General features: G+C 53.9%; 7 protein-coding genes across 7 annotated transcripts; 5 read left to right on the top strand and 2 right to left on the bottom strand.

Moving 5' to 3' along the window:
- Window positions 1-293: 293 nt before the first annotated feature.
- On the top strand, window positions 294-948 carry JN550_010115 (uncharacterized protein; the record flags this gene model as incomplete). The annotated part of the gene is made up of 2 exons (XM_049308333.1): window positions 294-548; window positions 724-948. The coding sequence occupies 2 exons, from the start codon at window positions 294-296 to the stop codon at window positions 946-948; spliced, it is 480 nt and encodes a 159-aa protein (XP_049167855.1).
- A 188-nt stretch (window positions 949-1,136) lies between these two features.
- Window positions 1,137-2,854, bottom strand: JN550_010114 (uncharacterized protein; the record flags this gene model as incomplete). Its single annotated transcript, XM_049308332.1, has 3 exons — window positions 1,137-1,582; window positions 1,641-1,749; window positions 1,874-2,854. 3 exons carry the CDS (start codon window positions 2,852-2,854, stop codon window positions 1,137-1,139), a joined length of 1,536 nt encoding a protein of 511 aa, XP_049167854.1.
- A 1,907-nt stretch (window positions 2,855-4,761) lies between these two features.
- JN550_010113 (uncharacterized protein) lies at window positions 4,762-6,612 on the top strand (the record flags this gene model as incomplete). The annotated part of the gene is made up of 4 exons (XM_049308331.1): window positions 4,762-4,914; window positions 4,973-5,558; window positions 5,653-5,945; window positions 5,995-6,612. The coding sequence occupies 4 exons, from the start codon at window positions 4,762-4,764 to the stop codon at window positions 6,610-6,612; spliced, it is 1,650 nt and encodes a 549-aa protein (XP_049167853.1).
- A 1,139-nt stretch (window positions 6,613-7,751) lies between these two features.
- JN550_010112 (uncharacterized protein) lies at window positions 7,752-14,088 on the top strand (the record flags this gene model as incomplete). Its single annotated transcript, XM_049308330.1, has 3 exons — window positions 7,752-7,925; window positions 8,000-14,014; window positions 14,071-14,088. The coding sequence occupies 3 exons, from the start codon at window positions 7,752-7,754 to the stop codon at window positions 14,086-14,088; spliced, it is 6,207 nt and encodes a 2,068-aa protein (XP_049167852.1).
- Window positions 14,089-14,774: 686 nt separating this feature from the next.
- Window positions 14,775-15,741, top strand: JN550_010111 (uncharacterized protein; the record flags this gene model as incomplete). The annotated part of the gene is made up of 3 exons (XM_049308329.1): window positions 14,775-14,836; window positions 14,907-15,358; window positions 15,464-15,741. 3 exons carry the CDS (start codon window positions 14,775-14,777, stop codon window positions 15,739-15,741), a joined length of 792 nt encoding a protein of 263 aa, XP_049167851.1.
- Window positions 15,742-16,380: 639 nt separating this feature from the next.
- Window positions 16,381-17,398, top strand: JN550_010110 (uncharacterized protein; the record flags this gene model as incomplete). The annotated part of the gene is made up of 2 exons (XM_049308328.1): window positions 16,381-16,417; window positions 16,485-17,398. The coding sequence occupies 2 exons, from the start codon at window positions 16,381-16,383 to the stop codon at window positions 17,396-17,398; spliced, it is 951 nt and encodes a 316-aa protein (XP_049167850.1).
- A 1,816-nt stretch (window positions 17,399-19,214) lies between these two features.
- Window positions 19,215-21,040, bottom strand: JN550_010109 (uncharacterized protein; the record flags this gene model as incomplete). The annotated part of the gene is made up of 7 exons (XM_049308327.1): window positions 19,215-19,438; window positions 19,493-19,663; window positions 19,718-19,768; window positions 19,828-19,896; window positions 19,972-20,490; window positions 20,549-20,763; window positions 20,823-21,040. 7 exons carry the CDS (start codon window positions 21,038-21,040, stop codon window positions 19,215-19,217), a joined length of 1,467 nt encoding a protein of 488 aa, XP_049167849.1.
- Between the last annotated feature and the right edge of the window lie 3,022 nt (window positions 21,041-24,062).

Below are 24,062 nucleotides of genomic sequence, written 5' to 3'. Positions count from 1 at the left end.
ACCTCGTAAACACAAATGCCGATCACAGGCCCCGGTCCCCGGCTCTCGCTCCCGATGTAGGCAGTGCCCAGAGTGCAACTCCCGCTCACGACCGAGGGCCCATCGCCCAAACGGGCTTCTCGGGTCGCGCAAGCGCAGTATATCACAAGTCTAGCCCCGGCACCCGTTTACTGGGGATTCCTCCACTTATGCAGGCACTCGCATAAGTTATCGCTCTTGCATCAGTCCGCGCCAGTCCTCATTCCAAAAATATTTCCCAGAAAGGCCGACGACATAAAGTCAAAACTCTCAAGATGCGCTCCTTCTCGCTCGTCACCCTGCTCGCCCTGCCCCTGGCGGCGCTCGCGACGCCAACGCGGCTGGACACCCCGGCGCGCACCGTCGCCCTCGAGGCGCGCCAGGCCGTCGTCACGCCCCCGCCGTGCGTGCCCCGGACCCCCGAGCCTAGCAGGGCCGAGTCCAAGTGCATCTTCGACCGGTTCGTCGACGCGTTCCTGGTCCGGAAGAACCTGACCGAGGCGTTCAGCTACGTCGATGAGGGATACATTGTACGAGCTACTCCCCCATATCTCTCTCCTGTCATTTGAGTGTCTCTTCCCTCACTCGCCGGATTGAGCAGAGATTACTCCCTCAAGAAAGGGCCGCTTTGACGTACAATCTGGCCAAAGTATAATTCAGTTTAAGGAATTGATTCGCTGACTATAATTGTTTGCGCGTGTATAGAACCACAGCGCGGCTGCGACTGCCAACGGATCGGCCGCCGCGTTGGACGTCCTCGGGCCCATTTGGCCCACCGTCCAGGTCCAGCTCCTCTCCGAGGGCTACACGGGTCCCAATGGCACTGCGACGTACAACATCTCGGGCCTGGGACCGGACACCCTGACTATCACGGACACGTGGAGGATGCAGGGTGGTTGCATTGTCGAGCACTGGGACACGACCAGCTGATGAGCTTGCTGCCTTTTGTTTCAGAGTACAGTACATAGAGGCCCAGTTTATCTGGGCGATTCAAAAAGAGAGCCAGCAATCTATACAATGCTCGGGTTTTGTTCATAATTGTCAATTGGACACAACTAGTTACTCGTGATCCCGTACGCCTGTCTGTGCGCCGTAAATGGTTTATGATACACCCTGTTCTACAACATCGACTTGGGCATCTCCTTCATGGCCTGCCGGACTCCTAGGTCGCCCAGAACCTCCTCTGCGCCACCGAGGATGGCGTCGAACTTGTACGTGCGGTGGAACATTTCAATGACCCGGCCCATGCCCGACTGCGTCAGGCCACGGCCGCCGAAGATCTGCATCGACTCGTCGGCGATCTCGTGGGCTGCCCGCGTGACGGACATCTTCAGGAGGCCGATAGGGCCGCCCAGGTACCGCGACTGGTCCTTGTACGGCATGTTGCACATCTGGTAGGTGATGGTCTCGAGCCACGACTGGTGCGACTCCACGAGCGCGATCATCTTGGCCAGCTTTAGGCGGATGACGGGCTGGTCGATCAGGCGCTTGCCAAAGACAATACGCTGGTGAGACCACTTGAGGCACTCCTCCACTACAGTTCTCATGTTACGGACGGATCCGCCTAGTTTACAAAGTTAGTACGGGGAAAACCAGCAGCCAGATTTGTAGGGAGAACTTACAGGCCATGGTCCACCGCTCGTGGTTGAAGTTGGACAAGATAACGTAGATGCCCTTGTTCTCCTCGCCGATCAAGTTTTCTACCGGTACCTTAACGTTGTCGTATGTAATCTGCAACATTTGGAGTCAGCAATTTGCTTATGAGGATCGTCTGTAGAGGCGTGTGACCCCAGAGGCTGGACTCTGGAACGCCGAGCGTGCCGAAAGTGGCAGAAAATAACTCTGGGCTACTTACGTAGGTCGTTCCTGCTACTGTCGAGTAGGAGGTCTTTATAAGCTTCGTTTCCACACCCTCTCCGCGCTCAATTAACAGCACAGATAGTCCCCGATCGGTCTTGACACCCGTAACAAAGTAGTCGGAGAACACTCCGTTGGTGATCCACTTCTTGGTACCGTTGACGATGTAGTGCTTGCCATCGGGAGTCTTTGTGGCTGTCGTCCGCAGGCCAGCCACATCGGAACCGGCAAATGCCTCTGTGATGGCGAGACACATCTTCTTCTTGCCGCTGAACACCTCGTCCATGATGGCCTTCTTTCGCTGCTGGTCCTTCATATAGTTCATAATGCAAGGTAATCCGATGACCATACCAGCCATGTTTCCGTCTTGGAAACCACGGGCATTTGCTCTCGACCCTTCCTGGCCCATGATCAGGTCATGGAAGTAGTCAAACTCCTCGCCCTTCACAGCGCCGTCAAGCAGGTTTACGCCGTGCAGGTGCTTTCCAGGCCCCAAGCGCATGTGCAGGATGCCCGCCTGAGACATGCGATCTATGAGCTCTTGCGAGATGTACTTTCCGTCCGCCTCACGGGCCTGCGCCTCGGGTGTGATGTACTTGTCCTGGAACACACGCATCGCCTTCTGTAGACGGCGGTGGCTCTCGTTGTAGTACGGGCTCTTGAAAACGGGCGAGAGCCAGAGGGGTTCGGCGTACGGCACAGGGCTCAGGTCACCGGGCTTCGGGGTAATGATCGATGGCTTCTCGCCCTGGACTGTGCCAACGCAGAGGTCCTCGTACTTGGCGAGAACCTCGTGTCGGTGGAGGTTATAGAAAGACGCGGTGGCGTCGGTACCGGCAACCTGTCGCAGGACAGCCTCACCACCGGGGTGGGCGTCGAGGAAATCGGAGACATCGTAGACCTTGCTGTCAATGATGAACCAGACATCCTCTTCGGTGTTGTGCTTGGCGACCTCGTCGCGGGTGAACGTCTTGGCCATCTTGGAAGGCGAGCTGCAGAACCGAAGGAAGGGCAATGTATAGAGATGTACGAGTAAGAGATGACTGGCAGGGGCCGCTCTCAATGGGTCTCTAAGATCTCAAGCCGTGGCCACGAGGGAGAAGAACACACTTTCCAGCAACCTGGAAGAAAAGGGAGATGATAACGTCTTTAAAGACACCTTGTCCGGGGATTCATGGCGCGTGACAATGCCCTGCTCTACTCCAGTTTCTCATGCGCCTAGCGACCTGGGGAACGCATACAGCCCACTAAAGCTACCCTTTGCGTCAGCATACCTCGGCACATCGGCGCGGAAAAAGCTGGCCGCGGTGTCATCGCCTGCGCCCTGATTGGCAGTCCTAGAGCCATGGCTATCCGTCGACAGGGGAGGCCGGCCGAGACGACTCGGGATCCCAACCCCGGGGAGCGCCATCACTACAGTTAAGATTTCACATGTGAACTCGCAGAAGATACAAGTCGTCCAAACTTAGATTTACTCAAGTCGATGTCCCGCCGCAAATTGCAAGTCATACCTGGCGATTATACCCCGAGTCAGCCGGCGTATCCTGGGCTCTTCAAAGGAATACTCGCTTGGGAACAGCTGACATAAGTTCGACGTTGTCATCCAGGAAGCCGTCGACATGGGATCTCAGATGGGCTCATGGATTTGCATCAACTCTATGTCGATTGGTCGCCGCACTTCCCCCACACTCGCCCCGTACTTTAGTGCATCTCTAGGGCAGTAGGGCGGAATCGCTGGCGCTTGGATCAGGGCACCATGCGGAATTGTGCACCCCCCAAGCGGCTTCCTCGGGGCATTGGCCTTGGCCTACAGGGTAACTGATCCACCGGTGATGACCGGTTCCCAGACAACCCAGTTGGCTGCCACCGCATTCCACGCACAGGTAGCGTCGCAAAGTCTCTTTGCGCCCAGAGGCACAAGAAGCCTCTCAGCAGACGAAAGCTCGCTCGCATCTTTCTGCAAAAGCAACCTAGCTCGACTTATCGCTCAATGCGGCGCATTTGATCCGAGGCATGACTGTTCTCGCTCTCTGGTCTCGATCCTGATCTAAATTGATCCATACTCGGGGTTCTTGATGATTCTTATCTGGAGAAGGCCTGCGATTTGGCTCCCGACTAGAATATTGCGGTACGTATTTTTGCCTATTTACTTACTGTCGTAACTCAAGTTTTGCGGTCAAAGCATTGGTTGGGACCGGGAGACTCGTGGTCCTGTCGAGTGTCCTGGTCTGAATGTCTAGTTCTGGCATGCAGATGAACCTCGAGGCTAGCTCGCCCAATGGAATGCCCCGAAGCGGTCGCGTGGACACCTGGACCGCCTCTATCAAGTCTCTGGCACCACCGCCTTGAGCCAGTGACCAGTCATTGGTTACGGGTGACAATGTGTGCAGAAGCACCAATCCGCCTCACTGAAGCAAGTGCAGGCTTACCAGCCCATCGCTTCTAGAGTTGGCCCCGGCGATTTAAAGAAGCCGATGATGGTCGGATCGCTTTTGGCATATCTTCGGAGATAATGCTCGTCAGAGTGATGATTCCGGACGTGACAGTGATTACCAAAGAGTACGTCAACCACCACTAACCTCGGGGTATTCGTTGATGCCAAGCGCGAAGCTCCGGAGGCGTTATCAGTAATTTCTCACAGGCGGGCACATCCGCTGCGTAGCAAGTGCTATTCACAATAGGGTCCAGTTAGCGCCTACTCTCTCGTCGTTACCTTTTGCAGCTATACAGAGCTATCATATGACGGTCTCATTCGGCTCGCAAAGTCTATTTATCCCTCCTCGGAACTCTTTGCTGTAATCTCTATACTCCATGCCCCGTACCCTTAAACGTTATTATTGCACATAGGATTGAGATTATATACTATCCCGAAACTGAGACATCGGCATGGATGCTTACTCGATATCCTTCACTAGCTCGTCTAGCCGCAGCTCTTCGCGTATCTGGCAGGACCTGAAGACCTGTCGCTTCCACACCACCGTCGAAATAGAATCCGATGCCATGTCGCAGGCACAGAGCATAGTATCCAAACTTAGTAAAGTATGCCCCTCAGCTGCCTGCCTAGTAGTCGAACAACTTTTAACCTGGCTGATGGCAGCGCCGCCTTGCGGACCCAAGCCGAAAGCCTCATGTCGGGGTTGTTGGAGCTGGGCTAGCCGGCTTGAGATGCACCGACATCCTCCTCAAGCATGGATTTGAAGTCACAATCATAGAGGCTCGGAATCGCCTAGGCGGACGGGTGCATCAAGCAAGGCTTCCCAGTGGACATCTGGTCGACTGTGGACCGAATTGGATCCATGGCACCTCTGACAACCCCATCCTGGATATCGCCAAGGAGACTGGTACTGCAATTAGTAACTGGGATACGAACTCCTACGTCTTTAACGAAGATGGCGAGCTCCTCGTTTTGGCAGATGGGGAGATCTACTCCACGATGATGTGGGATATCATACAGGATGCCTTCGCCCACAGCAACAAGAACTCGGCAACCATCAGCCCAGACGAGAGCCTCTGGGATTTCTTCCAGAAAGAAGTCGCCAGGCGTATACCGGAAAATAAACCCGACTTTGACAAGAAACGACAGTTCGTCTTGCAGATGGCGGAGATGTGGGGTGCTTTCGTTGGGAGCCCAGTTTTCACACAAAGCCTCAAATTCTTCTGGTTAGAAGAGTGTATTGAAGGAGGTAGGCTACTACTCGGAGTGTTGTCCCCCAGTAACAACAGCGCACATCTCGTTGGAGCGGCCTGGGGTTATCTCATTTGGCTGACGCATATCAGAGAACCTTTTCTGCGCTGGCACGTACCAAAAGATCCTTCAGTCGATCGCGAAAACCGCACTCGATGGCGCACGTTTTCGATATTCGACAAAAGTCACAGATGTGAAGACCACGAACGACGACGGTGCCAAATTATCAGTACTCACCGAAGGCGGAGAGTCGATGGAGTTTGACGAGGTCGTCTTCACAGCGCCTTTGGGCTGGCTGAAGAGTCACCCGAAGACCTTCAGCCCGGCCTTGCCTCTAAGATTGACCAAAGCGATCAATAGTATCGGCTACGGCTGCCTCGAAAAGGTGACTTCTGGGGTGTCTGTATGGATGAACCGGCCGCTAACGTGAATAGGTTTATATCAGCTTTCCCAAGGCCTTTTGGTTAGAACCCGACTCTCGCGGACGCGTAGTTCAAGGATTCTGCCAATGGCTTGCTCCAAATTATGCCCCCGAGTCAAATCCCAAGCAGTGGAATCAAGAAGTGGTTGAGCTCGCATCGTTGACAGCATCAACCTCCCACCCCACACTGCTGTTTTACACTTACGGCGACCAGTCTCGATACATTACTCAGCATGTCGCAAGCCTCCCAACCCAGGAGAAGCGGGATGCGTTCCTATACGAATTTTTCAAACCGTACTACTCCCGGATGCCACATTACGATGCGTCCGCCCCTGATTGCCAGCCCGTGGCAGCGTTCTCCACGGACTGGCTACGCGACGAGCTTGCGGGGAATGGCAGCTACAGCAACTTCCAGGTCGGGCTGGAGGAGGGCGACCAGGACATTGCCATCATGCGCGAGGGTTTGCCGGAGAGGGGTCTCTGGTTTGCAGGCGAGCACACGGCCCCTTTCGTGGCACTCGGAACCGCAACGGGCGCGTACTGGTCTGGTGAGTCCGTGGGGAAACGGATTGCTGAGGCGTACGGGAGGAGGATTGATGGCAACGTGGACGTCACCGCGGCTTTAGACTGACGCAAAACATCTTGATAATAGGACGGCTCATTCAACCGTGAGTCTAGTTAAACAATCTTAACAACTAACTTGAACTAGAACAAGCCTGTGGTGATGTCCTTTTGATGCATCTTTCCATTTCTATAGTTTATGGCCGAAGCGACGGAGCAGTTTTATACACGGAATATTGATCATGTGCGTTCCACCAGGCTTCAATATTCCTACGAAATTGTTCTTCAGCCTACGTCTTATAGAGGTTACAATGCATTGCAACTTTCGAGTTGTCATGTCTTGCACAGTATAGACTCGAGCATATAGGCGGGTTTAGTCTATGGCGCCTATGCTACGTCATACACATGTTGCCTGCGAGTGCTTTCTGCCAGAGGAGTAGGAATTAATACGTTATGTGTTTTGGCCGATATACTTGAGGAGCTGCTGTCTTGACATTATATGATCCTACAAATATATATCAAGCAAACTTGTCCTTGGTTCCAACGTTGTCCGTCCGTCTCGGGTTGCCTGCCTGCCTGCCTGCCTGCCTATCTAACGTGGAGCATCTTGAGCACCCCCCCCCAAGCAACGCTAACCAGCTGTCAGGAGCCACTAACATGGGGAACTTACTCACCGCCTGCCCGTATTGCCCCCCGCTAGCCGATCTGCGACGATAACGCTGGGGACGGATCAAATGACACACTATCAGTTGACCTGGGCGCGGCAGTTCCAGCGCCCGCCGGCCGCAGCCAGACAGGGCCCAGCACATCACTGATCACTGGACCACTCGTTGCCCCAGACACAGTTGTCGGCTCGTCATAGGGACAAACCGTCTCAGAGAACGCCCGGAATCCCGTCAAGCTTTGTCGCCCAAAGCTTTGCCCTTGCCACCTCCTCCCGAGCCTGGCTTTGGGTTTGTTTTTGATTCACGCCCGCATGGAACGCATTCAACGATGAGCGACCACCCCGCATCCCATCCGGGGTTATCGATATCGTGATAGCGCCCAAGCCCGCCAGCCCGCCCGCCTGCCCGCCCGACCGACCGACCGACGCCGCCACCCACGCGCTCTCCCGCGTCGGCGAAAGCGAAGCGAAGCGAAGCGTCCATCGACGACTCCCTCGGCTGGTGGTGAGCCGCTGGGAAGCAGCTGTCGCCTCGCCGGCCCAGCATGGCCGCCATATTCCGCTCCTTCGGGAGCTCCAACATGTCCAAGCGGCTGTTGCGATACGCCCTCTCGCGGCTCGAGTTCCTCGACACCGATGACCTGGACATGGACAAGCTGGACCTGGCATGGGGCAAGAATAACGTGCTTACCTTCCAGGACGTCGGCATCAAGCTGCAGGTATGCTGAAGCTGTGCAATCCCCTGGGACTTTTCCAGCACCGAGACGGGCACTAACGAGACTCATTGGCACAGAAACTAGAACGCCTTCTACAGCTGCCGCCGTCGTTCAAGTTACAAAAAGCAAAGGTCCTCAAGCTGCGCGTTTCGATTCCCTCCGCCATTTATTCGAGCCCTATAGTAGTTGAGGTCGACGGCGTTCAAGTCAAGTTGAAAGTCTCAGAGGAATCAGGGAAGGACGACCGAAGACAACCACCTGCCCGCAAGCCTACAAGCGGGGACCAAGAAGAAGAGCTTGTGCCCCATGCCATCAACCTGGCCCAGTCGTTCCTGGATGCCCAGCCATCGACAGAGAAGGCCGAGTTGCAAGCTGCGCTAGAAGCCGAGACCCAGGATCTCGCCGCCTCTGTTGCTAGCAGTAGCGAAGACGGCAGCGATGAGGATATATCCGTGGGGACTGGTCAAGCCTTGTCTCTCCCCGTGTTTCTGGCCGACTTTCTCCAAGGAATCGTCGATAGGACTCAGGTTTCCATCCGAGGCATAGCTTTCGAGTTGGACGTCGAGGTCCCCGTCGAAGTTCACTCGACAACACCCGAGCTTGTTACCTTCCAACTCGCAATCGATGATATCAATATCGAGGGCGTGACTACACACGTGCAGTCCGTTGAGGCAGGAGAACACGCCGCAGTTGTGTACAAGGATGGCAAACGGCATATTTCCCTGAACAGCATACGGGCGTCACTGATTTCCGAGGCCAACGTCTTTTCGAGTCTTGCGCGTACCCCGTCGATGCCATCGTCCGCCGCCGCCAGCTCGCCGATTTTGACGGGGAGATCACCCCCTTTGCGAGAGGACGACCCGCTGGTGCAAAGTATCTATGAACCCATGGGCGACTCGACCGACCTTGCTCAGAGCCAGTATTTCCCAATGATGGACAGTGAGGATGCCTTTGACATACCCTACGAGGAGCTGGGAAGCTCAGGGGGAAGCCAACTGGTGGATGATGACTCGAGATCTGCTCCGTCAACACCCCGCGCACTGGCACCTAAAGATCCAATCGATGTCCCGCATCACCCGGCCCAGTCGACAACAACACCCCTATCAGATCCTTGGTCATCGTTTGAGCGGCATGCTCACTCTGAGCCCGCACTAGAACAACGCAGGACATGGGGTCAAGACTCCGGCGAGGTCGATCAAGATGAGGTCGATGCACCAGTACACGACTCAGGGAGTGAAAGGTCGACACCACAGCCAGAGGAAGATCTTGCTCGGTCACAGGTGTTCAGTCATGCGGATGCCGAGAGTATGTATATGAGTGCTTTCTCAAATACCGAAATCTCTCAGATCAGACAGGCCATGCCAGGAGCTTGGGACTCCGAGCCTTCAAGTGCTGAAAACTCGCCAGACGGGAAGCGGCAAGCTCTTGCAAGTTCAAGGACACAGGGCACAGCGGCCTTTGTTCCAGAGAACTCCTCTGGGAATGATACTCCGGAGTTTCAACCTCGTCCATCAAGTCCTATACCTGTCGTTGAAAGCAGTATCGACAATAAACCCGAATATGACCCCTCCGATCCAGAAGACAATGGTAACAATCAGGAGACAGAAGACTTGCCAGCAGAGGGGGTGGCCACACCACGTGGACCAACACGGCTAGTCAAGGAGATACTCTCGCTCGCTTCCATTTCGATATACGTACCCTCAACCCACAAGCATGTGCCTGTGTCTGTTGACGAAAGCTCGACACAGATGACGGCTTACCGCGGATTGGAGCGCTCTGTAGCCCCAAATATTCCTGGGTCTTTTTCGGTATATGAGGGTGCTCAATCAACCTCGTTCCATACGACTTCGTCGCCGCGTCCTGAGCCATCGCCCCCGCCGACACAAGCAAATGAAACACCTGTAGATAATACTATTGAGATCAAACTTGCACCTTTAGATGTGCGTTTCGACGCCTCAATAAGTTTTCTTCTCGTCATGGTCGTCTCACGCATCCTTGCTATTCTGAAAGAACAGGGCGACAAGACGGTTCAGAAGCCTCCATCAGGGATACAGAACGCTTCATCTACATCTGATATCAAGATATCGGCTGAAATGATATCTATTCATTTCCTTGAAACATTGGCAGCGATTGCAGATACCCCAGAGCGGATTCTAGATCCTAGCTCGGGAGCGTTTGGCAGCGACGCTCTGCTCAGCACAACTCTTCGAAACCTCACCATTGGCTCGACAAGGAACGGCTCTTCCAGCGTGACGTCTATCGACCTGGAGGAGTTCAAGTTTGGTTACGCAAATGACGATATAATCTCATTCGACCAGCGACTGCAAATGCGCGCTTCTGTCCGTGACGCGTTCCCATCCCCAGGTGCTGATGTGTCACTGAAAATCACTCAATCACCGGAAGCGACACGGTGTGAGATTAAGACTCTTCCATTACATCTGAAACTAGATCTCCAGAGACTAGATGAGACGTTCAGTTGGTTTGGGGGCTTGAGCAGCTTCCTCAACATGGGCTCTTCCATGACTTCTAGTGCTTCGCCCACTTCAAGAAGCCCGACAAGGTCGACGAAGAAACCCCGCGGGGTTCGATTTGAAGCGCCCATACGCACTGACGACAAATCAGCAGCGTCCGAGAATAAGGTCAACATGAGGTTAGGTGGGTTTCATCTAGAGCTACTCGGGAGAGACTGCAGTATTGGTATCGATACCAGTGCTGTCAAGCTAGTCACTCGTGATGAAGGCATAGGAATTGGGATCACAAAGATTCAGGTTGCTGGACCATTCCTGAAGAATGCTATGGGAGGCCCTCCGATAAGTGCAACCGTCATGAACACTCGCGTTGAGTATCTGTTTACGCCGAGGGATGCCGATCTCGAACGACTGCTTGAACTTATTATTCCCTCGAAGAACAAATTCGATGAAGATAATGACGAGATCATGGTGGACACACTGCTCCGACAAAGACGGAAAGGTGCGGTTGTGCGTTTGAATGTCGACAGCGTCGAAGTCAGCATCACGAAGATCCAGCAGCTCGACTGTCTCCCAGCATTGGGAGAAGAACTTGCCCGACTGGGCACAGTGGCTAAATACTTGCCGGAAGACGATAAGCCGGGTATCCTGACCCTAGCCATGGCCCGCAGCATCGACCTCAACATCGAGGTAGAGAGGCGCTTCGGAAGTGTTCAAATTTCCCTGAAAGATTTGGAGGCGGGCCACATCACATTCCCTTCGCTCATTGCTCTTGCGACTGCGTCGGTCTCTGTCCGGCGCAATCACACGGAAGAGCTGATTGGGTCTTCACTGGGAGCCCCAAAGAACCAAGGGCCGGTGTTGATGATGAGAATGATTCCGGAAGCCATGGAGCCTGTTGTCAAGCTTCGAATACGTCACCTGAATGTCGAGTATCGAGTGCCGACTATCATGGACATACTTGATCTTGCTGAAGATGCGACTCCACAGGACTTCGAAGCACAACTCGCAGCCTCAGTGGCTAACCTCGGCGAACAAGCCCACACGGCCATTACGGGGCGACCACCAAGCAAAGAGTCCGAAAAGGGTAAATCCAACTCTGGCAAAGCAACCAAGGTCGATCTGGTGTGTCGAGATTGTCTGATTGGGCTTAATCCTCATAAACTGGAGTCCAAATTGGTCGTCGCTTTGACGGACGCAAAGCTGCAAGTTTCGCTGTCCAAGGGCGATGAGGCTAAGGCGTCCGTACATCTAAATAAGGGATCAATACTCTTGACCGACAACGTCAAACTGTCAGAGTCATCATCCGCGCCTGCTTTCGTGTCCCGGAGGCGTGCCTCGAATGCGAGCTCGCAGCAAGTGGTGGAATTATGCTCTAGGGGTTTCGTTGACATATGCTACATTTCTTCAGCCAAGGCAACCGTCTTGGTAGGCGCAAATGATGACGGCTCGAAATTCATCGACGTTGAAGTACGGGACGATCTCCTTGTTATGGAGACATGTGCAGACTCGACACAAACCTTGATAGCAGTTGCGAACGCGCTGGCACCTCCGACACCCCCAAACAAAGTTGCCAAGTACAGGACTGAGGTTGTGCCGGTTCAGGACCTTCTGGCATCGATCACCGCGGATGCTTTTGGGACTGCTGAGGGCACGTTCGATTTTGACGATGACTTTGGCTTGGCCCAAGACCTGGCCGGTTCAGACTTGGATGGCGTCCATCTCGATGATTCAAGTCAGTCAAGCCCTTTGGATGTGCATTCTCAATTCTACGACGATGATGATCTAGGGGATGGCTCGATTGGTCCGTCGGATTCGATTATGTCGGCCCAGACAACAGCGCAAGACACGAGCGATGGCGTTCTTCTCACCAATTTCAGTAGCCAACCTTCAATGATTGATGACGACGAAGACCTTGTCATCCATGAGAACTACTTCGGTACTCAGTCCGTGATACAGGGCTATGCGCCAAAGTGGAACTCTGCAAAGAACGAATATGACCAACCAGAGGGAGCGAAGACCCAAAGATATCCCGTTACAGTGCGTGTCCGCGATGTGCACTTCATTTGGAACCTGTTTGATGGCTACGATTGGACACATACACGTGAGGTCATAACGAAGGCTGTCGAAGAAGTCGAAGCAAAGGCACTAGAACGACGAGGCCGTCATGATAACATGCGCGTCACTGCGGACATGGAGGCAATGATCGACGAAGAAGAGACGGTCATTGGCGACTTCTTGTTTAACTCCATCTATATCGGAGTGCCAGCAAATCGAGACCCCCGAGAGCTGACACGAAATATCAACGAGGCGCTGAACGACAATGCTACGGAAACGGAGTCAGTAGCAACCACTACCATGACTGCGACGCCCAGCCGTGTCGGGAGCAAGCATGCGAGAAAGAGATTGAGACTAGACCGGAGCAAACGACACAAGATCACCTTTGAGCTAAAGGGGATCAACGTCGACATGGTGAATTTCCCGGAGAACGCAGGGGAGACCCAAAGTTCGATCGATGTTCGAGTCAAGGACCTTGATGTATTTGACCACGTCCCAACTTCGACCTGGAAGAAGTTTGCAACCTACGACCAAGATGCAGGTGAACGAGAGATGGGTACAAGCATGGCCCATATCGAGCTTTTGAAGGTCAAGCCTGTTCAAGATCTGTCAGCTGTCGAGCTTGTCCTCAAGGCTACAGTCCTACCGCTGAGGCTACATGTCGATCAAGACGCTCTCGACTTCATCACGCGCTTCTTCGAATTCAAAGATGCCAACGCGCCCACACATGTGTCCGAGGCTGATGTACCGTTCCTTCAGCGAGCCGAGGTCAACTCCATCCCTGTGAAGCTTGACTTCAAGCCAAAACGAGTCGACTATGCCGGGCTTAGATCAGGGCACACTACCGAGTTCATGAACTTTCTGATTCTCGACGAGGCCCGCATGGTTCTGCGGCATACCATTGTATATGGTGTCACCGGTTTCGATCGACTTGGGATGATGCTGAATGATATCTGGATGCCAGAGATCAAGCGCAACCAGCTTCCGGGTATTCTTGCAGGCCTTGCACCAGTCCGCTCACTTGTCAATGTTGGAAGCGGTTTCAAGGATCTGATCGAGATACCTATCAAGGAATATAAGAAGGACGGCAAAATTGTCCGTAGTCTAGGCAAGGGTGCCGCGGCGTTTGCGAAGACTACAGGTACCGAAATCGTCAAACTTGGCGCTAAGATGGCTGTGGGCACTCAATACGTCCTCCAGGGTGCCGAGGGTCTGTTAGTCAAGCCGCCTGGCCGCACAGAGAGTGGCTGGGAGGACGAAGAGGTGGACAATGAGAGTACCAAACAGATCAGTCTGTATGCCGATCAACCCACTGGTGTGGTGCAGGGCATCAGGGGTGCATACTCCAGCCTGGCTCGCGATCTCAATGTAGCCAGAGATGCCATCATAGCGGTTCCTGGCGAAGTCATGGATAGCCAGAGCGCCCAGGGAGCGGCCAAGGCCGTCCTGAAGCGTGCGCCGACCATCATCTTCAGACCCTTGATCGGATCGAGTAAAGCGATCGGGCAGACCCTTATCGGCGCCACGAACTCGCTAGATCCACACAATAGGAGACGCGCTGACGAGGTATGTGTCCCTTGCAACGATCCGACCTCGACATGGAATGCTAACCTGCGATACAGAAATACAAGAGACACTGATTGAGCCAAGCTCACCTGAATTGTTACTTTGATATCACGGCATGGAGTTGAGGTGTTTCTACATCTGCCAGGGTTTCCTTTGTTGTTTGACGAATTGAACGAATAGACTTCGAATGCATCGCGCATCATGGACGGCGAATACGGGGCGGCAATTCTCTCCTTTGGATTAGATAGCATACCACCAGACTGGACTTTGTAATTTGGACGGGTGTGAGGGCTGAACATCACGGACGGCATCTGCCGAGATCGGAGACATCAAACTTGTGAAATATGTGTACTCGAGCAGAGGACAGGAATGCCGATGATAGACGGTCTAAACTTATCATTGTGGCATCCAGGATCGAAGCCACATAGCATCTACTGACCAAGGCCTGTTGATAGGTTTGAGGTCATCGCCGCTTGGACGCGGAACAGTTTGGACACAGCAAGTAGAAGATTACAATGAAGAAGATTGACCATAGTCTTCCCTTGAGCTTTCTGCGGCCGCCGAATATCGTATATTTGACACATCCAACGGTAGCCTGTAACGCGAAAGGCTATTTTCGGCGAACCATGCCTGCAACGATCCATACACAATAGGCGTGGTGGAGTCGCTCTTCCCCGCCATCTACACCTGTGTATCATGCGCAAGCCGCAAGCCATGAGATGTCTAGCGGGAGCAACCTCACAACGGCAGGGAACGAAACATGGCAAAAGTTGACAACGAGATCAAGGGCCGCCTGGCCCTCATCACGGGAGCCTCTGGAGGGTATGTTTCTGACTATATTGGAGACCCAGCTGCCCATCAAGTCACGCAGTCACACTAACACGCCGAACAGCATCGGTGCCGCATGCGCCCGCGCGCTCTGGGATGACGGCGCCTCGCTGGCCCTGACCTGCTTCAAGAACCGGGAGCCCGTGGACGCGCTGGCCAAGGAGCTGCTGGCGTCGTCGTCGTCATCGTCATCGTCCGACGAGGGCAGGAAGATCTCGGTCCACGTCGTGGACACGGGGTCCGTGTCGGACATCGAACAGCTGTTTCGGGACATGGGCCGGGACCACGGCGGCCGGGGGCCCGACATCCTGGTGTCCAACGCGGGCTACGGCAAGCGCATCCCCGACGTCCTGGACATCCCCATCGACGAGTTCGAATACACGCTCAACATCAACCTGCGGGCCAGCTTCGTCCTGGCCAAGCTGAGCATCCCGCACATGCGCCAGCAGGGGTGGGGCCGCATCGTGTTCGTGAGCAGCATCGCCGCGATCGGCGGGGGGATCAATGGGTGTCATTGTAAGCCTTATATACTTTCTCCTCTCTCTCTCTGTCTCTCTCTCTCTCGTGAGGCTTGTTATGCCTAAATCTATGACGAACTGACTTTGAGTCCACCCTCCCCAGACGCGGCGTCCAAGGCAGGCCTGACCGGCATGATGAAGAACCTGGCGGCCAAGCAGGCGCAGTACGGCATCACGGTCAACGACGTGGCGCCGGCCATGATCGGAGACACGGGCATGATTCCGGACGCCAAGTTCGTCGAGGGCACGGCGGGCGACGTCAAGAACATCCCCGTGGGCCGGCTGGGGACGCCGGGCGAGTGCGCCAACGTGGTCACGATGCTGTGCAAGACGGGCTACATGACAGGGCAGAGCATCCTGCTGAGCGGTGGGCTGCGGTAAACTATTCTGGCAGATATCCTGCGGCCCGCCCCCTTATCTCCTCTGCTTGTACATACTATATATGTAAACCCGCCTAATGTACATACGTTTGCAGGCTTCAGATAGAAGCAGGTTGGCCGGGGTTACATAGGGATTGCCAAGCGCTGGGTTTAATCTAGATCTCACAGGATGCCTGTGTCAGATCCCGAGGCGGGCCAGGGCACCTTGTAGCACGTCATTCAAGGGTCCTCCGGCGGCGCGTAGTGGGGGATAAGGGGGGGTTTCCTTCAGAGGGGGGTCCCATAGCGGGGCAGACGAAACTGTCGTCTACGCGGCTTCATAGACGTCGAGTCACGGCTCAAACACCACCAGAGACGTAGTCTTATCGCCAGCTAGCCGTCTGTTCGTTGTTCTTTATACGCCTGCAGCCTCCATGATGCGGTGACAACCTTGATTGCTCCTTCGCGCCAAGTGCTGTTGTTTGCGCCCTTGTTTGCGCCATTTCCTCCTCCTTTGGCTTGACGACCTAGGTGTATATATACACGTCAAGAGAGTGCATCCCTGAACTCACCCGACAGCCGTTCACAGAGGCGCGCAAGAGATTGACCATCAGTACCCGAAGAAGCAGCTTCTTCAACTCCCAACAGCCCCTCCTTCATAATGGCGGACGGCAAGAGAGCAGTCGAGTCTGACAAGGGTAGGTGCTGAGCTATTCGAGATCAGTCCCGCCCCTATACAACTGCTAACACGCCGCCCGTCTGCAGTCTGGACCACCTTGATCACCAACACGGCCTACCTCTCCGGCCTGCTCACCCTCGACTACTCGCTCAAGCAGCAAAAGTCAAAGTACCCGCTCGTCGCCCTCTACACGGACACGTTCCCGGAGGCCGGGCTCGCCGCCCTCAAGGCCCGCGGCGTGCCCGCCCAGCGCATCGAGTACCTGCTGCCGACGCAGGGCAAGGACTACAGCAACGACCCGCGCTTCTACGACTGCTGGAGCAAGCTGACGCCCTTCAGCCTGGCCCAGTACCGCCGCGTCGTCCAGCTCGACTCGGACATGCTGGTGCTGCGCGGCATGGACGAGCTGATGGACCTCGAGCTCGACAGCCCGGCCGACGTCGTCGCCGGCGCCGGCACCCGCGTCTTCGCCGCCGGCCACGCCTGCGTCTGCAACCCGCTCAAGAAGCCGCACTACCCGGCCGACTGGGTGCCGCAGAACTGCGCCTTCACGCACCAGCACGGCGCCCCGGACGCCGCCCAGACCGAGGGCGCCGACCCGGCCGTCGGCCCGCTGGGCTTCATGAACGGCGGCCTGCAGGTCGTCAACCCGGACAAGGCCGTCTTCGCCCAGATCGTCGACTACATGGAGACGCACGCCCTCAACATGGATTTTGCCGACCAGAGCGTGCTGTCGGACCTGTACCGCGGCCGCTGGGTGCCCCTGCCCTACACCTACAACGCCCTCAAGACGCTGCGCTGGCCCGGCGTCCACGACGCCATCTGGCGCGACGAGAGCGTCAAGAATGTGCACTACATCCTGGCGCCCAAGCCCTGGGACGAGATGGATGGCCAGGGCAACTTCACCGGCAAGGACGAGACGCACTCGTGGTGGGTCAAGGTGAACAATGAGAGACTGGCCTGGGAGAAGGAGAATGAGATTCCCAAGGATGGCTTCTAGGATTGGAACTGCAGTCTTCTGGACGTGTTATCGGTTAAATTTGGGACGCATAGATGGGGTGACGGATGGTTAGAGAGACAAGCGCCTCAGGGTTAGTTTGGAATTCATAGAGCGTGGGCAATGGTTATGGCATGATGTAGCGTGCATATTTTGGGGTTAGGAATTAGCTTTCCTTGCGCATTCAATATACATTGAAATGCTCAGAGGGTATGTTGGTGACAACTGTGGGTGGCAGCACTCGGTGAAAGTTGGCTGGTACTCCAAGGACTCAAACCGCCGTGCCGCATAGTCAACACCGAAATCCTGAATATGAATACTGATATATCCTGATAGGAACACCGGCATCCTGAATAGGACCACCAACATACTAAATAGAAGCACCGACAATCTGAGTAGGAACACCGATATATCCTGAATATAAACACCGGAATCTTGAGCGGGAATGACGAAATCCTTACTAGGAACACCGAAATCATGGATAGGAAACTCGCCTCTCGAATTCAATCTCTCCGGCAACCAATGTATATCGGCATCAGCAGCAATAAGTGATGGGATGTCAACGCTACCGCAGACCCGTGCGCAGAGAACCGAGGCACTCCGGGAACCAACGAGGGTGATATTTTCCCAGTCGACGCCCCGGGTGGAGAAAGATTATACCCCCGAAGGCGTCCCAGAGCTGTCTAGGTTTCTGCGACCGCTGTCTTATCGCCGCTCATGCGCGGTACGTAGCACCACAGTGTACTCCTACCCCTGGCAGGCGGGTCTGGAAGGTAGAGGGTACCAACAACTTGGAAGCCGAGGTCGGGTAGGAAGTTAGCATCCATCCAACAGCCGAGCTGATAGCTCGGGATTCCGCTGACTTGCCGATGTGATGGTGAACCGCGAGGCATGCCAGATCGCGTCAAGGCACTGGCGGCGAGCTCTCTTCGGTGTCCGCAGGAGGAGCGGCAGCGTCCTAGCAGGAAGTCCCAAGTTTTTCTTACTTGGCGATAGGGTCACGCGTGCTTTTGCATTTGAAGTCTGGACAGTCTTGACCTGCTGGAGAAGGCCACAATCATATTAAAATCATATAACGGTTCGTTTATAGCGCGACTATTCCCCAAGTTAACGTGCGGCGCATGCTTGCCGCTCCCAATCTGAAAATCCGAGTCCACGACGTTTTCAATCCTGACTTGGAGTAAATCGAGCTGGGAGACCCTTTCCTTGGTCCGGAACTACTTGAATCATCAAGCGAAGAGTTGCCGCCCTTCTCCGCTCTTATATGGAGCGATATCTGCAGAGACATATGTTACTTCCTCTATGTAGCTCGTGAACCCGTAAATTCTTCTCAGCTACGTCTTTGTGCAAGATGCGAGGACCGATATACTTCACAGGTAGTTCTTTTCAATAGTTCTTTTCAACTATGTTGGCCAGCTGTACCTAATCTCCGAAGAGCAAGTATGAAAAGATAGTGTCACTCATCACATGCATAGCGAAAGGTATTATCAGACCCAGTACATTAATTAGTATCTGTCTTGGTAGGGGCAGAGTCATCTGAGTGTGATCATAGTAGATCGTTATCTAGACTAGGCCAAGAAATCTTGCGCAATGCCAATGAATTCCCCCAACCTCGATCCTCTGGTGTATCAAGAAACCACAATAGCCATGTGGTAAATACCGTGGCTCACTATCTACCCCACCAATACAGTTTGTTCTCCTCTAGAGACATCGAAGGCGAGAAGTCACACAAAGCATTAGTTGACGCTGTGCAGCCTTGCTGAAAACATCCCCTGCAGCGTATGTATCCACATCGTCAGAGGGCTTCAAGGATACGAGCTCACCAGCCTCCATCGCTAGTAGCGCCGGCGTTCCAGTTGCCTGCAGCATCTCCACCGCCGAAGTCACCGCCGAGGTTGTCTTCACCCAGCGCAGCCTCCGCAGCGTCAAAGGAGGCACCGGTATTCATACCAACCTCATCAGCGTCGGGGTTGGGAATTGCCTGCTTGCAGCGGACCTTTGTGTGTCCCATTTCGCCGCAGTTAGAGCATTTGACACGCGAATCTGTCATGATAGTTAGCAGATAATTGAGGATATGCGTGGCAAAGGAGAACCCACAGTCGCGAGGCTTCGGGCACTCTCGGCTCGAATGACCCTCCTCGTCACAGTTTCGGCAGATGAGCTTCTTCGGCTCGCTGCATTCCTTTGCTCTGTGGCCCTCCTGACCACAGTTGTGACATGCACCGCCGCCGCCACCACCCTGGGGGCAGTCGCGGGAGAAGTGGCCCTCTGAGAAACATTAGCGCTAAACATGATAGGAAAGCCAAGGCTGTTGAAACTTACTCTCGCCACACTTTCGACAGTCGACATTAGCCGGATTGGGAGGCTCGGGGCCTGAGGTGTGTGTGTCAGTCAAGTTCACCATATATGAGGAGGGTTGTGGATGGACTTACACTCCTGGGCCTTGTGACCAGGCTGGCCACAGTTCTTGCAAGCAAACTTGTCGACTCGCGGGGTCGGACCTGGCAATATTAGCTACAAGTCGAGGCTGTGCAAGGGAGATAACAAACAGTCGCGGACACGATGTCCCTCTTCACCACAGTTGTAGCACTTGACTACGACTCGTTCCTTCTCAACCCTGTCACTGGGGCAGGACTTAGAGGTATGGCCGTACTCCTCACAGTTGTTGCATTTGAGCAAACCGCTGTTGACAGGCTCACCAGCATCCTTAAGACGCTCCAGGTTCTCAGCTGTACCCTTTGGGAAGTACTGCGCCTCTCGGGCGCGAGCGGGACCAGATTGGAAGCGGTAAGTGACCTGGTACTTCTTGTTCAGGTTGCCCTGAAGATCCATGTTGGTCAGGGCGCCAATCATCTGAGGCTTCTCGACAGCGATGATGTAAACACCGATATTCAAGTTGCGGAACGCAGTCTCGAGCTCGTAATACGTGAGCTCGGGCAGGGCCTTGCAGTACTCAAGAATGCCCTCCTTGACATCGTCCATGTCCTTGTCTTGAGCACCTTGGGTAATCTTGGCCCAGGCATCCTCAGCGCTGACCTCGGCAACGTTGTCGCGGTTAATCTTGCGAGGGTTCTTGCAGTCAGAAGCGGCGTGGCCTGAGAAAGACACGTTAGCTCGTTGTTAACAGAAAGAGTCCCGCTAATTTTGGCGGACCTTCTTCTTCGCAGTTTCGACAAATCATAGGAGGCTTGTCAGGGCAGTCCGCGGCGCGATGTCCCTCTTTTCCACACACGCGGCATTCTCCAGTAAATTCGCGTGGCTCCTGAGGAGGGCAGCTCGGGTCAGGGCAACGGGCCATAGTGTGGCCTTCCGCGTTGCAATGACGGCAGCGCATGACACGCGGCTTGGGGCAGTCGGCCTTCATGTGTCTGGCAGAAATTATGAGCTTGAAACTTCACGATAACTTTGTTCGCTCTGAAGTACTCACCCTTCCTCACCACAGTTGAAGCAAGCGCCGTTGAGACGGCCGCCACCACCTTCAATGTCACCATCGCCGAAGCCGCCACCACCTCCGTTGTCGAAAGAAGTGGTGCCACCTTCAAACTGATCATTGTCACCAAAGTTGGCGTCGTGGAAGCCATCAGTAGCTCCGTGACCTGCACCCCACTGGTCACCACCGCCAGCGTCGGTATTGCCCCAAGACATGATGGAGTTCTGTGGTGGTAAAAGTCAGCACAAGTGAGAGTGCTTAGGGTGAATGAGAGTTTGAGGGGCAAAGTTGAGTGAAAGAAAGCTCCGTTTGGGATGAAGGCTTATGGCCCAAAGACTTGGAGAAGAGCTTTTGGATTAGAAGCGAAAGTGTTGGGTACGTGGCAGCGGGGTCGATGATAGTTATGGGAGTGTATGAGATATAGGCGGAGCTTGCACAAGGGCAGCAACGTCGCAAACGCTCATGATAGATAGGACTATCTCTGGAAAGGTGTTCTTTACCTGATGATGAACGGGTCAGGAACTGCGGGTCAGGGAGACCAGAGCTGTGCTGTTTGCAGGTACGAAGGTTGTGGAGGAATGATGAAGACGGGTTGGATCAAGGCGACCACGCGTCGGACGAGGGAGAATTAATGACTTGCCCAAAGAAGGTTGTGGGTGAGTGATGAATGAGTTTGGAAGGGGAAGAAGATGGAGGATACGTGAAGGCTCAGGGCGTTGATGGCAGAGTTTGCGATTAGGTAGGATGTGAGAAACAAACGATGTCTGAGCAGCGGAAGAGCTTGCTTACCTTTGACTTGGGAGGGCCGAGTGATTCGTGTTGTCAAGTTAGGATGGATGAAGCTGGGAGGGAAATTTACAGGACAGGACGGAACGTCTGCAGAATGGCAGTGATCCGAGTTGTACTGATCAATCAAAGGTGATGAAGGGGGAACGAAGATGAAGAGGGAGGGGAAAGGCAGTCGAGGTTGAGTGCCTTACTGATGATCCTCCGCTAGACGGTGTCCTGGCGGATGGGGAGAAGCGGAGAGGGGAACAGAATGAGGGTAAGAGCTCGCCAGGAACAGTGTTGAATTCACTGGAAAAATTTGATGCTTTGTTTTGAATCACCTGGGGCGTCGTCGATTGGGGGAGGTGTGTGTTTTAAATCGTTGTTGGGCCGAGAAGGACTGTTGGCTGATTGGGATTTGTTTCACACACTCAAGTACCGGGGCGAGAACGTCGAGGATTCCGTTTGAGAATAAGCTGCACGAGCTGTTGCGAAATGTTGCCAGCAAAATTTGCCAGAAGGCCGAATAATCAGTCTCAGGCACCAGCTGAATTATATGGGTGTGAAGAAAGAGCCACCCAGGCCGCCCGACTGGAAAGAGCAGTGCCCACCGGGTTGGGATGTGTGATGGCTTTCGCAATCCTGACGTGTATCTAGGTACCTAGGTGCTTTTCTGTCGAAATATATGTCTATATCTGATGGCTCATCTCTCTCTCAGAAGAGACCGGACTACCGTGGATCAGTCTACAGTTGCTCTACACAATCATATGGCCTCCTCAGATTGCAATTGCCGTTTAGCTGCCGTTTAGCTTGAGAATACGCGTCTGCAGTCAGTCAGTCGCGTGTCGGATCTGGACTGAAAATTGCTTTGGGAACACAATTTTCCCCAGCAACGTTTTTGGACCGGCTGGATCATATCTTGATTGTCATGTCTCCCCCTGTCATCACTTCTTTGGACAGTGATTTGGATCGGCTTTTCTTGGATTGCCTGATGAAGAAATTAAAGAACGGCACATCGTGGAAGACGGTTTAGCTTTACTTCGATGAGACCTTCATTGAGATAGATCGATTATTGGCTTCTGACATCTCACGAATTGACATCTTTCCTGACTTTCGGAAGCGTATCAACAGGGCACCATGGAAACAGCCCATCCCGAGAGCGGGTACTGATTTGAACAAAGCCACCTAGAGATATGAACGAGTCCAAATCTGCAAAAGCACAAGCAACGAGAAGAAATGCTTGTCATCAGGAAAGGCAATCCTCCAGCAGCGGATATTTTCACCGCTTCTGTAATGTGAGTAACATAAGAGCGCCAGTAGTGAACATAGGCATAATAATCAATCGACGACAAGTCAAGTGAATGGATGCACGTTTTGTTGCAGTTTTTACTACAGGCTATGTCGTTCAAACGCATTGCATTGTGACTCGTGTGTGGCTATCCAGAGATCCGATGCAAACGCCAGAGCGGCATGCACTGAGTGTGGCTGACATACTGTTTGGTTGACATTCTATTCGGCTGGCATACCATTCGGCAGCTCAGCGAGAACATTCCAGCACTCGGTCTGGAGAGAGTTCATCCATCTGTGACCTAGGTCGGCCTTGTGCTACAGTTTCTCAGGAGGCAGCACTCGATACCCAAATATCTAAGTCGATTCATTGCCCTGAGAAATCATCAGAACTCATACCATTGTGTTCATCATATTTTTTTTATCTCCTCAATGAAACCCTCTTTGTCGCCGGTCGTTGTTCGCCACCCCTGGACGTGGCAGAAGGGAAACATCCAGGTCTCCGGCCTTGGCACTGGGCCTTACCACAATAAGCCAGACGGAGGCCGTTCCGCCGCCATGATTGGGTCCCCGAAAAGGAGATCACCGTCAACGTTCTGTGGGGAATATGTTATGAACCTACGAGATCAAATCGAGTCTTCTACCCAAGTCTCAGGTCGAAGATGTTTTCTAGGAAAAAGGAAAGCTTAATTAAAACTCGTCACCTCGTGAATGACTGCAGCTTCACTATTCGACCGAAATATCATGTCGGCCCTAGCAAAGTGACCAAACAGGATCCCGCCAAGTGTCTCTTCTTACGAACAATGACCTTGTTTACATATCACTCGCCGTTACATCGATGTCTTATTATAGCTCCAATGCTGAATGCTTTCTCCAAATTTCCCCCAAATCTCGGTCGCAAGTGGATTCACTCCCCCTCTTTGCTCTGGTGATGTACCACTAAGACCGGGTGTTCTTGCCAGCGATGTACGATAGCCTGCCATCCTGCGTCTGTAGCATTTCTTTGCACAATTGGGGAGCAGCCCAAGTACTGCAACGACAACCCCGACAACTCCGACGACCCCGGCTATGCGGTCCCCTTTCCCAGGTACGGGCCCAAGAATTGACGGGGCGCAAATCAAAAGAGCCCATTGATGGAATTTTGGGGAGTATGTCAATGCCAGGTGGTTCAGCGTGACCTCA

This window comes from Neoarthrinium moseri, assembly GCF_022829205.1.
Source record: "Neoarthrinium moseri strain CBS 164.80 chromosome Unknown scaffold50_Wmoseri_CBS_16480, whole genome shotgun sequence".
Classification (NCBI taxonomy): domain Eukaryota; kingdom Fungi; phylum Ascomycota; class Sordariomycetes; order Amphisphaeriales; family Apiosporaceae; genus Neoarthrinium; species Neoarthrinium moseri.
This window is presented reverse-complemented; position numbering and strand designations above follow the sequence as displayed.